The sequence below is a fragment of the Empidonax traillii genome, unplaced genomic scaffold, assembly GCF_003031625.1.
Source record: "Empidonax traillii isolate 1590-97213 ecotype Southwest subspecies unplaced genomic scaffold, ASM303162v1 scaffold81:size2596050, whole genome shotgun sequence".
Taxonomy (NCBI): Eukaryota; Metazoa; Chordata; class Aves; order Passeriformes; family Tyrannidae; genus Empidonax; species Empidonax traillii.
Window position 1 is genome coordinate 267,338 of NW_020955274.1, and position 12,955 is coordinate 280,292.

The 12,955-nt window shown below is 36.2% G+C and overlaps 1 protein-coding gene across 3 annotated transcripts in view; it reads right to left on the reverse strand.

The window, feature by feature from the left end:
* Positions 1-1,067: 1,067 nt before the first annotated feature.
* The window catches only part of ZNF385D (zinc finger protein 385D), a 410,553-nt gene continuing 398,665 nt past the window's right edge, over positions 1,068-12,955 (reverse strand). For all 3 annotated transcript variants that reach the window (XM_027880952.1, XM_027880954.1, XM_027880953.1), the window contains 4 exons: positions 12,164-12,397; positions 10,072-10,250; positions 8,605-8,706; positions 1,068-4,577 (listed from right to left, as the gene is read on the reverse strand). In XM_027880952.1, the coding sequence (XP_027736753.1) occupies positions 4,344-4,577; positions 8,605-8,706; positions 10,072-10,250; positions 12,164-12,397 (749 nt within the window). In that variant the 3' untranslated portion in view covers positions 1,068-4,343. The remainder of the gene's footprint in view (positions 4,578-8,604; positions 8,707-10,071; positions 10,251-12,163; positions 12,398-12,955) is intronic.

Below are 12,955 nucleotides of genomic sequence, written 5' to 3' on the forward strand. Positions count from 1 at the left end.
TCTCAAAAAGATTTGAGCAACCAAACAATTTGGGTATTAGTGCTTCATATTTAGCCACAAGAATATTGTAATTGTGAAGAAATATTTTCAGGTCTTGTTCTTCATTGTTGGTCTTATGTTCATAAAATCATGATTATTTTTGCAAAAAAAAAAAAAAAAGATATCCAGATAGAAATTCCCCATGATGCTTCTAAGAGACACTAAAAACTACGTGTTTACTTGTAGCAGAAAACAGAAACAGAGGCCCCTAAGCAGCATGACTTCAGTTCAGGGAATGTTGGGCCAATTCTCTACTGTATTTTGGGGGGATTAGAATAGAAATGACTAAAAGAAGGTCCATTCAGTTATGGTATTCCTGATATAAATGGAAGATAAAGAATGTGAGACATTAAATTTACCAACAGCATCCTTGCATTGATTCAGCATCTAAAAAATCTTTTCATCCTTTAAAATACGGAGCCAATTGTAATATTTCAGTACTAAAATGACAGATGTAATTCTTCTAATTATATTAACTTTATTTAGCTATTCTTATTTTTTATAATTTTATATAATTTATTCTAAAATAAAGATGTATACTTTTCAAATACAATATTCCTTGACATGGCCAGTTCATTTTTTTCATTTTAGATCATCATATTTATACCATTTTTTTACTGTCCTCTCACATCAGCTTTTACAGCAGTTTTCAAGAAGGTAACTAATTTCATGGTTCAGAGCAATGATGATCCTTCAGAACAGAAGTTTGAAGCCAGAGACAGTCAGAAAAATCCAGATAGCATAAAAATATAAATATATATTTATATATATCTCCCTCCCACAAAAATACCATCTCTTTGGATCAGAACAGAATAGTCATTCTTTAACACTTTGAATAGAATTTAAGAAAACATCCCTGAACCTGTTTGTTTTTCTGAGTTCATACCCAGGCATTTCCCCGCAGGCTGATTTCACACTGTAATTCCAATGAGTGACTGTGTCTTCGATGAAATGATCTGTTTCCTTGTTCTTTAGGCTTCCTCTTGGCCCTGGAGTGTTACTGTAATATGAAATATGATGACACCTTTTTCTTTTATAATGCTCTCCATATTGGATATATTGACAAGTAGGTGTAAAGTGTCTTCTGTTTGCTACCTCCTCTGTCATCTGCTGTGGACATACCCTTGACCAGAAGCTCTCCTTGCCCCATCAGACTGCTGTGCCAGTATTTTCCTTGACAGATATATATAGTAAAACTGTTGTGCTGATGTCTGGGGACATTGGCTTGTTACTGACCAAGAGCGGGGTGGAACAGCAAGGCATAGAAAATCCACTATACATTCTAACATTTAGGCTTTATCCTTTATTAGGTAGTGAGTAAGAGACATAAAAAGAATTGAGTTTGTTTACAGCTGAAATTTAAAAGAGATTTGTGTGAACAAAAACTTGTTCCATAGAGCACTGTGACAAAAGAGGTCCAAGAATACTGCAAGTGTCATTGCAAATTAGCTGATGTAAGTAGCTGGAATGACACTCTTTTATTTCTAGCAAAATTTGTATTAACTCTGCCCCTAGTACTGTGCCTCCATACATGCCACAGGCCACATTTTGGCAAGGATCAGCCTGTTGATTTTGATGGCATCACAACAACATGGCAGAATGTCCATGCACCAGAAGGCTATGCATAGAAGAGTCTACAGGATATTTGTAGATCTCCTGTTTACCCATCTGCATGCTTTCTCATGGGGAAAAGATAACCTGACCAGATCTTCTCCCTTCCCAAAATGTGAGTCCTCCTCTGCTCCTTTAGCAAGCTCTTACAAAAGGCTCTGGAGATAAATGGTGGTTCATGGAGCTCAGCTTGAAAACTGGTTCCCTATTCAAGGAGGAAGCTGAACACAGCTGGCATTGGCACTACAGCTTCTGCAAAAAGATGGAAGTTCGAAAGCAGGCATTAAAGACCTAGTCCAAGATTTTGCAAAATGGAGTCCAACCTTAATATATTATGTACCCAAATAAAATGAAACATTTTCTAAATTGAGTGCTAGGAGCAGGTTTAGAAGGCTGGCTTGTTTACTGGGAGCTGTAGAGTAGAGAGCCCTTTTAAATGTCAGCCCCTAGTTTTTTAGATGTCTAAACTTGGCTTCAGGAACTTACTCATACTGTCGTTTTGGAAGTTGGGCCAAAGCAATCCAGCTGGTAATCAGCCCTGAAAACACCATCGTATCTTTTTCATGGCTACATAGTTGCGAATTAAATGTAAGCAAAAGCCCATTTCATTTCAAGGCACAAACGTTTGCAAATAAACTCGATGAAATACAAATACATAACATAGAACTTATTTTAATACTTCTAGATAAATAAATGCATCTCTTTGGAATTCTTTGGACACAGACATCCATGGAACCTCTTCTTTCTCTCTCTTTATATATTTTTTATAAAATCTAAATGCGGAGAGGTTTAAAAAATGGCAAATACGAATGTATATGGAAGGCTCACTGATGAACTGCAAGTCAAAAGTGCTATATATTCCCATCCTCTATATCTCCCACCTGTCTATATTAACCACAGGCAGCATTATACAGCAACCACACGGTCAATATTTTGCATTACTGCCTTTTAATAAAGTCTTTCAAATAATTTCCGCATCTAAACTTAAATTATGTTTTTAAATTTTATTTCTGCCTAAATGTATGGTAGGCATTTCATTTAGCTACACATCAGAGTGGTCGCACGTGACTCAGCAGCGCACTCCATAATATTAATAGATACTTTTCAGCTCCCTATGGGAAAAAGCAGGCAGCAAGAATCAGATTCAAGAAGTCTATTTTTTTCTCTGCTGTTTGTTACTTACCACTTAATGACCCACATGTGAAACTCAATGGTTATATAATTATTTTATATAGTAGATTTTCTGTTTATAAGTTATTTTTCTTACTCTAACATATATACAATATATCTATATATACCCCTGATAAATCTTACTTTAAAGGGACACAGTCAACCCCTTTAAGCCTCACAGTAAATATATAAGGCTTTAAGCTGTCCATACATAATGGTCAGCTACAGAATTCAAGGGTCCCTTCAGATCCTAAAGGTTGTATTTGTTCCAAACCCATGATGTGCAGTTATCTCGTAATATGTATCTCATGTGTCACTGTTTACATTTTATAGGTATATTAAACATTTTATATCACATCAGTAGGAAATAATACAAGAGAATAAATCTGTTTCTAAGACTAAGTCTATTGCAAAAAAAATATTACCTGTATCTACAGACACTCCCACTGGTGTGATATAAAAAGAATATGTGCCCTTCTTGTGATGAAATTCTGGCTACATTGCAGTCAGAAAGAACTTTATACTGACTTAAATGAGGCCAGGATTTCTCTCCTGTTTTTCATTTGCTAGTTATGACTATGCATAACCCATTTGTGTCTTCCCTCTGCTCAACACTGAAGTGTCAGGCCTGTTTCATGACAAGAGTGTATTTTTTGCTGTCCACTGGCATGTCTAAAAGACTGATCTATCCTGTATGTATTACACTTTTTGAATAAACATACACTGTACACATACGTTCTCAGTTAAATAAATCTTAGATCCATTCTGTGTACAGTATCTTAATTATTTTTCCCCCTCTAGATCTTCTTTATCATTTTATTTTACCTAACCTAGATTACCTTCTTGCCCATTCTTCTACGGGCAAGGAAAACAATTTTTGCTCACCAGGAACAGCCCCACATCATTGTCATCGTTTTTGACTACTTACCAAAGTGACATAATTTGTTCATTTTATCTTTTGCAACTCAGTTAGAAACCTAGTGGCATAGATAGAGACACAATACTACTGTTTTACAAGACATCTATTTTATCTACTTTTGTTCAGATAAATACCCAGTAACTGCTGACTTGGCAGGAGGATTGGTAAGGGTACTACTATTCACAGTGTTTCTTTTTTTTCCTTCTCCTTTAATCTACAGAATAAAGTATTTTATATACATTGGAACCAGTTAATGCCCTTTAGACAAATTTGTAAGTTGTTTCATAAAGCAGGAAAGACATTGCAGGGAAATATGTGGCAAAATGCACAGTCAAAAGGCTTTATAAGTTTTATATGTCACTACAAGTCAATGCTGGAGATCAGTTCTAAAACGATCAATGCTCAAGAGGAATGTTCTCATCTGGAGAAAATACTGCCCATTCCCCCTTTCAGAATTTGTTCAGTTCTCTATCAAAAGTTCTGGCTCTTCTTATATACTTTAAACTATAAATAAACACTGCATAGTTCAATGTTCTTGATTTTCATTTTTTTGTTTGTTTTGTTTTGAAAAATTATTGCAGTACAATTATTTCCTGTTTGGAGTTCAGTAAGGAGCAAACAGCACAGGAGTATGGGTGGTCCGTATGGGCCCAGGAGCTGGTCGTAGGAGTGCTGGAGGAAGTGCTGAAGTCTGGAAAAGGGTGGCTGCTGGGGCTGTGCGAAGACTGAAGGGGGAATTCACAGCCACAGCAGCAGCTGCTGCTGCAGCTGCTAGCGGATTTGGTAAGATTCGTGGAGCCATCGGCTTTGAAGGTTCCTTTGAAAATACTAATTTTACCTGTGGGGAAGAGAGAAAACAAACAAACAGAGAGACATAATTTGTTCATATTAGCTACATGACATGGAGGTTGATTTAAGATTATACATGCAAAACCAAGCAAGAGAGGCCTTATGGTGGCTACTGAGTCTATGAGCTGCAAGTGTGTGACAGGAGATACAATCTCACCCACTGGACAAGGATTTGATTGGGGACAAAGAGTTTCAGTGTTCACTCTTTATCACTGACACTTATAATCTAATACTAGATTAGAAATCAAAGCAAATCTAAAAAGGGGCTGGGCAACCTGCAGCAAAGTAAAGCTGCATGTACTCGGCAAGAATTATGTAAGAATTATATAAGGAAGAATTAGATATCAATTAAAAGACCTCCATCTGGACAGCTTTATGATAGAGACCAGAGCAGAATGAAAATACATCCTATTCCCTGATCTGACTAAAAAGATACTTTTGTTTCAATCATTAGTATGCAAGTTCTACTTAAAACTAAGATCTCCAGATAGCTCCTCTTCATTAGCTCCTGCTTCTAATAATGAGCAACCTTATCTTGCACGGGTTATGAAAATCTCCCATGTTTCATGTGTTTAAATGGGTGCTGCTCTATGTAATCTTGCTGTGTCTTCAACTGTTTTTCACTAATGTAATGTTCATTCTTACAAAGGACTGTGAAAACATGGCAGATATTTTAAAGCGTTGTCACGAAAACATTCTTGCCTATATCAGTTTGTATACTGCCAAACCATGATAATTTTGTTTCTGTCACTGAAGCTTCTTCTGTAAAAAAACCCACACTTAAATCACGAGTCTTTAAATCACCAAATGCAATCAAAAAACCCCCTCAATTAGAGTTTCTAAAAAAGGAAAAAGCCCCAAACCCTGAAGTTTTTCCCAGATTGATTGAAAATACTCATAGAGGTTCATATTATTTAAGAGAACTTATGTTTGATATGCATGGTAATGAACATCAGAGTAGTCTCTATAGATTTCTGCAGTTTTCAGTGGGATTTCAAGTTTCTAGTGAGATGCCAGGAGACTGAACACCTTTTGTCTGATTTTATAAATCTGAGACAAGAATAGAAACCTCATTTACCAACAAAGTAAGTTTCCTACTGGCTCTAATGGACTTTTGGTGTGTCTCCGTCCTTGCATGACCTAAGGCCCTTTGCAAAGAACATAAAACTGAATATGTATTATTAAATATACAAAATATGAATATATGTACCATGCCATGATACATCTCAGTGTAAGTATGGACACTTCTCACTTACAAGGAAACAAAATTTTTCATTCTGTAATTGAAAGAGGTTTTCAAATAATTATTGCACATCACCACTCTGACATTTTCAACTCAACAGTACCTTGTTGAGTGAATAATCAGAAAGTAAGGACAGGAGTACTCTGGCATGAGCCACCAGTGAGATGTATCGTTACAGTATCATCATATTCCAAATAGTCTGTTTGTTCTTTACTATCCAGATGGATAAAAGATTTTTACTTTTCCTGATACCAATTGGCAACTGCTGGCTTCCAGGTCCTTTAAGGTTCTGGAAGAAATACCCAGATGGAACTAAATTCTGTAATTCTCTTAACAGAGGATATAATAGATGCTAGATATAAAATTCCCCATGGTGCCTATGAAAAGCAATGATCTGATCTTTTCTTTGATCACTGTTACACCCACTGATCCAAGCTGTCTTCTTCCCTTGCTGAGCATTTGACTTTTTCCTTCTTCCTTACATTTTCTAGTAAATACCTTTTTCAGCCTTATTTAGAACAGACAAAAAAAAATCTCAGGGGAAAAAAGAATTAAAAAAAAATTAATCCTGAGTACAAAGTACTTTGTGGTGTAAAATTCCCAACGAAGGATGGTTTTTTTAAGAGCTATTTTATTTCAGAAACACCTAAGAACCTTTTTCTTTCCAGTGTAGTATTTTATGCATGCTGGACACTTGCGGTTTGAAGAAATATCAAGTAAGCCCCAACATTACAAGATTTCTTAAACTCTGAAATAGCACGGTGGGAATTTATAAAGCTTCTATCTCTGAAGCATGCAAATCTAGAATAGACAAAGCAGTACAAATTATACTGAAAACATGGCAAAGGAAAGTTTTTGGTCTAGAAAAGCTTGGGAAATGTACTATGTTCTTTTTTCAATTTCTGTAGGCAATTGAGTGATGCTCATACAGTTTTTGTCATGAAGAACAAAAAAAGATCTTGTGTGACTGTTTCTACTAAAAGGCTTGGACTTTCTTATCATTCTTGGAGGAATCAGGCACCTCTAATGAAGTTAGATATCTTTTCAGTTAATTTACCAACATGTTTGTGATTTCAAGGTAGCTGCAAAACTAGAAATATTTAAAATATATGTTACCTTACGCCTTCACTTCAAACCTCCAATTAACACTTAGGTCATCACTCAGAGTAAAGTAGTCATTATTTGTTTCATTTCCAATGAGTTAACTAAGTGACAGCAAATTACTTGAAAAAATGGTGGGGAGTGTCTTGGCTTCAATTAGGGACAGAGGGTAAAGAAAAAGTAAAGAGAAAGCTCTTCAAAACCATTTACATTACAAGTGAAATTATCATACCTTTGGCATGTTGCTATGCCATTCTGTATTTCAAGTGACAGCAATTTTGGTTGTTTTTATATTCAAACCCAAAAAGACTAAATGGAGAACTGGTCTCTCCTTTCTTAGTGCAGCCTCCATTTTACAACACATATCTGTTTATTTATTGCTAACTTGTTCTCTCCTTCTTAAATCCTTTAAAACTGGGAGGGAGCAGGAAAACTACACGTTGCCTTTATTTGCCTATGCAACAACTAAATGGCCTTGAACCTTGGCTGGAGTTCTCAGAAATCACCATTACATAAACTGGTAAATAGGGAACTGTGTACAACAACAGGAATGTAATAGTTGTTTTCATCCCCTGGGAAACAAAGAATTTCCTAAAAGAATAATAATCCTCTTAGAAAGGCTTTAATGATTCCATATTCTTCTTACCTCATATTTTCTCTTCCTTTCACTATAGTTTATGTGTATTGGAGACCCTGATCTTTCTGGTGGATTACTAAAAAACCCTACAGGGCAATTTCCCTTCTAGTGGATCTACCAGTATGGTGCACTACATTATTCTGCAATTGAATCATGCATTAATATACCACTCATAAGGGTTGACCCAACAAAACGCAGTTCTCAGAAAAGAGCTTTCACTCAAAGAGAAATGGGTTTTCACAGAAAAAAAAAAAAAAGCTGCATATTCTCCCTGCATTAGAGAAGATGGTCAAGACTTAAGGTGCTAATCTCTATGAGGACAATGAATCAACATCCTCCCTCTGCCAAAACCATCCATAAACCCTTACAAAAAAGCAGATAAAACATTCATGCAGTTTATCTGATGGAGGAGATAAATTTCAGATGTTTCATTATCTCACCCACAATATAAACTGATTCTTCACTAATGGCAGAATCCTAGAGTTTTTTTTTTTATTAAAAAGTAAACCTTTTTCTCAGCTTTTGAACTTAGTAAGAATTGTGTTTCAGATAGTTTATCCTGGCAGTCAAAAATGTGACCAGAACCATCCTGAAACTGAGTGGAATGAAGGAAAAGACAGATTTTTTTAATTGCTTCACTCGTTATCCGAACAATTTTCTAAATAAGGACAGAATGAAGGTTTTATGTTTTATAGAATTTTACTTAGTTATTTCATCACTACTGTCCTTGATGAAAACTGGAAAAATCCTGTTTGACACCTGGAGGTATTTTGTCTCTTGCTCTCTAATGACCTTTGCAGCAAGCTTCTTTTCTGAGTTAATTCAGAGTAGCTACGAAAACAAGGGCCTGTAGTGAACACCCATCAAAGTATATAAAGAAGTAATTTGTGAACTTCCATTGGGTCATTCATATACTTGTATACTCCCATGGCTTACACTAGTCCTCTCATTTTACACATTTTTCCATTTACATTTTCTGAAAGTCCTGCTCATCAAGGTTAAAATAAAAGTGAAACAGAAAGTGGATTAACTTACCCCTAGAGGATGTGTTCCCTTTTGGAGTTTGTTGTAAGGGCTGTATTTAGGTTTAGGTGGCTTCCCAGCAGCTCTGTCTTTGTGCCTTCTACTGCTTATGTGCTGTTAAAATACATTTGGGGTGGGAATAAAAAAGAAAACAAAGAGTGATTGTTCCTTGACAGATCTTTTCAGGTTTTGCTTTACACAAGGTTACTGCTCCAATACTAAAGACTTCTGCTCTCCACAACAGCATTACTTTGACTAATTCAGTACTGAAAGGGAATAGGGAATAGGGTCTGTTGGTATTTGAATGATCCTTTGTGCATCACATATTGGGGCCGTGATTTTCAACAGTGCTCAGTTCAACTCTGTTTCCACTGTAGTCAATGATTTTCTCATCTTTTCTAACTTCAGCAGAACCTGAATCAAGTTAAAGACAGAAGCCTTTGAAAAACTCCTCCCTATCTGGATAAAGCACCCATCAAATTCAATCCACTGCTGATAGAAAGTTTTCAAAGAATATCAGATAGTAGAGCATCCCCTATTCAGGGAAAAAATAAGGTCACAAATTGTTTAAATCCCTGAGAAGCCTGGAGATCCTTTTAAGATGGTTACATATCAAACTAAGTGACAGTGAAAAAAAAAAAACCACAAAATCCACTATCTTCTTCCTAAGGTCTGTGAGATTTTGTAAGTGTCCCTCTACACAGACTTTACTGCAGTGTTAGAAGAGACCTTCTTCTGAAGGACCTTTTCCAAACAAAAAATTATTTTTACTTTGATTTTCATTCTCAAGAGAGATGCCAAAAAAACCCACAAAAAACCCACAAAGAACTAGACTTTTTTTTTTTTTTGTGAAACCAGAAAAAGGGCATTGCTATTGTCCATTACCGAATTTATCTTTATTCTTGTAAAGTTCTTTAACAAGCATTTAATTCCAAAAGGCATATGGAATTAGACTATGTATTTTTCAGAAGGCTTTGATCATCTGAAGAATGACTGAGTGTAATTGCAATTTAGAGGTCATGCTTCTCAGAGAGAAACATAGATAAAAAATATTAGAAATTCTTTCCATCTACATTTCTAAACAGGTTATTCAGTGCTCTGTGAAAGTACTGACTTTCACTTACCCATCTTCACATCTTTGTCAAGGCAAATATCATGCAGTACACTAAATGGCATGGTTTATTAGCTCATGACAATTCTAGTACTCTAAAGACATTTGTAACATGCTGCAGCTTAGACCTTCTTTCTACAGCTCTCTAAGATATATGTATAATCAAGAGCTTTTCAGAAAACATATTGCATGCAAGGGGAATCATATCTGAAACAAAACATAACAGCATGACAGCCAAGTACAAAGGGCAAAATCTGTAAGCTCCGTTTGGACACAAACTGTTATATTGGCACGTGTTGACTGTGTTGGTACTTTACCACCATGAAAACAAAAAACATCCAAGGATTCTCAATCTGCAAGCTGAGTACCTGTTTCAGTTGTGTCTCAGAGTTTACGTGCACATCACATATTTCACAGTGAAATGTTTTGTTCTGAAGGCCTGTGTTTCCTTTATTCACAGGTCCTTTGCCTTTTACGCCTGCCCGGGGAAAGGCTTTTATGGTTCCACTTCCATTCCGAGCTTCCAGCATAGTTTTGTGCTTAGTCCCTGGAGACATTAGAAATGGGAAACAGAAACAACTTTGGCAATTGGGTTGCATTCATTGTTTTATTTCCATTTTAAAATAAAATCATATGAACCTCAGCTTGGTGCCACATTCTATCCTTGGAATATGGTTGTGTTGGTCTGTACCAGATTCATACTAATGTAACAGTACTTCACATCAGATACTTATAAAATCACATACCTACAGGTAATGCACTAGAACAAAGCAGCCCCACCAGAAAGTAGTAGCACAATCAGGTATCCTGAAGTGAAGTTAAATAGGTGTGACTTTTCTCGTTAACTCCTGCTGCTAATAAGACCTAAACTGCAGTTGCAAAAGAAGAGTAATTTATCTATTAAAGATGCAGTTGGCTTTGCTTTGTAGTTCTCCTGAACAGATTGATAAACAGTATGTCTTAGGTAGTTTACAATTAAATCTGTAATCAGCTAATTAGTCTCCAAACCAGAAAGGGGCAGAGGTTCCTGGCAGCAACCTATGGATCCTTAATGGCCTGAACAGAAACCAAAACATGTGAGAAGCATGCATGTGAGAAAAATGCACTTGCTCTTTTCTTCTTCTTTTTTTTTTTTTTTTTTTCAATAAAGGTTGGATAGAAAACAACAGTGTTCTGTTGCTGTAACTTTATTCAGACTGAACAATTGCTTACACTATTTACTTCTAGGCAGGTAATCTGTGATGATAATGGACTGCTACTGTGTACAGAACTGCCGTTCCACTGATAATTGCTAGATGCACCCACACAGACACTTTCACTAACATGCATGTGTGTGAGCACGAACACAATTTATAGCATAGGCAGCAAAAACTTGGAGGGCTGTCTTTAAACATTTAGAATAACATTTTGGCTCACAGCCAGATCAGAACAATGTTTACAGTCTGACCCTCATATGAAATTAAATAGTTTAAAGGGGTACAGACTTATGAATTTGAACTTTCACCATTTGAAGATCTGGCATACAGCAAACAGCATTCAAAACTGATTAGGCTTTGATTCTCATGAATACCAACAAATTAAAATTCCCTTTTTAATTTAAGTGAATTCCGCAGACATGTTAAAGATATTTCTTTTTTTTCATTATATCACAAAACCATTGATCATTTTGCTTTATGTATACCCTCGCTGTCCCTGCATTTCAAACCTAAGGTTATGTCTGCTTCTTAATTCTATTTACTCTTGATGCCACCATATTGAATCCGTAGATCTTTTAACCCTGCTCACCACACAGTCAATCAATAAGGTCCTTAAAATAATTACTGTGAATGATGGCTCTCTTCTACTGGAACTTATTAATGCTATCAGCTCTAATAACAAGAAAAGGTTTAAAAATTAAGAAAGATGGAGGTAGGCAATTACCCTTTCAACTCTCATGCAGAAGCTGCTATCAGTTGATGAAAACAAGGGGAAATATTCATAATTTTAACAAGTTATTTATTAGCAGACAATATAGAGCTAAGAACTCTAACTCCTATCATTGAACTCTGACTGACTGGCACTCCCTCTTTGAGCCTTAATTTGTTAGATTTCAGACAAAGCTAATGGTATTCATACTCCGTTTGCTAGCTGGCACAAGCTAAACTATGCAAACTCTGTTCACCAAAGGTAATGAAGCAGAGCTGTCATTTAGCTCTATAAGGTTTCGAAGCTGCAAAAGCTAAAATGTAAGAAAATATGCAACTTGCATGCAATAAAATTCCTTTCTTCTCCCTTTATGAAAGCCTCTTTGCCTGTCATTTTTATCCTTTAATAGTTAATGAATTCCATGTAATTGCCAGTTTTCTGCCACCTCTTTGTCCCCTGCTGCAAGAGATCTAATCTATTCAGGGGAAGATAATTGCAGCGCTCTTGAGACAGAAAGAAAAAAAAAGGAAGAAAGCAAGCACTGCTCCATCTCACCACTGTTGTGCGCCTCCAGCTGTGAGGCAGAGTTGACAGCGACTTTGCATAGTGAACAGTACAGCAGTCTTTTTGCTTTTTCTTCCTCAGTTTCAACAGAAGGGCAAGTGGTGCTGCTAGTGGCTGTCGTGGGGATTTTCTCCACTTTAGAGGTGATCTCAGTTGTCATAACACTGCTCTTCCGGATTTCCACGGTTGTCGTTGTTGATATTGCTGGTGTCCCTGTGGTAGCATCTGTGGGCAAAGAGAGAAGATGGAAGGAAACAGAAAAAAAAAAAATCCCGTGACCTTTGGTGTTTGGTTGTTTGCATCCCAATGCTGCAATCACACAGAGAGGCAGATTGTGCTGGTGATGGTTTGACTAAAGGTAATGACCTAATCTGGCCTTATTCTGCGTATTTCATGTGGTTACAAAACACAGTTCTCACATGTATTGAAATGCCACATGTTGTCTCCTGCATTCTGCTAACACAGAATTCATAAACTGAAAAGAAACATCTTTAGGACTGTACTGAAGAACTGAAGAATAATCCATTAAATGAGGTTGTGTAAATGATCAGTAAAACAGGCAGTCAAAATTCATACACAGCACTTCAGATGCATAAACTGCCCTAGTACCACATAGTACTTGTACTGATTGAGTAGCCAAGCTAAAGTTTTAACATCTTGTACTAATAAAAGTAAAATGAAAATAATTGTCTTTCTTGATATCTGGTTAAAAAAAATAGTTATATTGATACTTCACTTGATTATACCCAAAACTAACATTAAAAGGATGAATGTAATGATTAA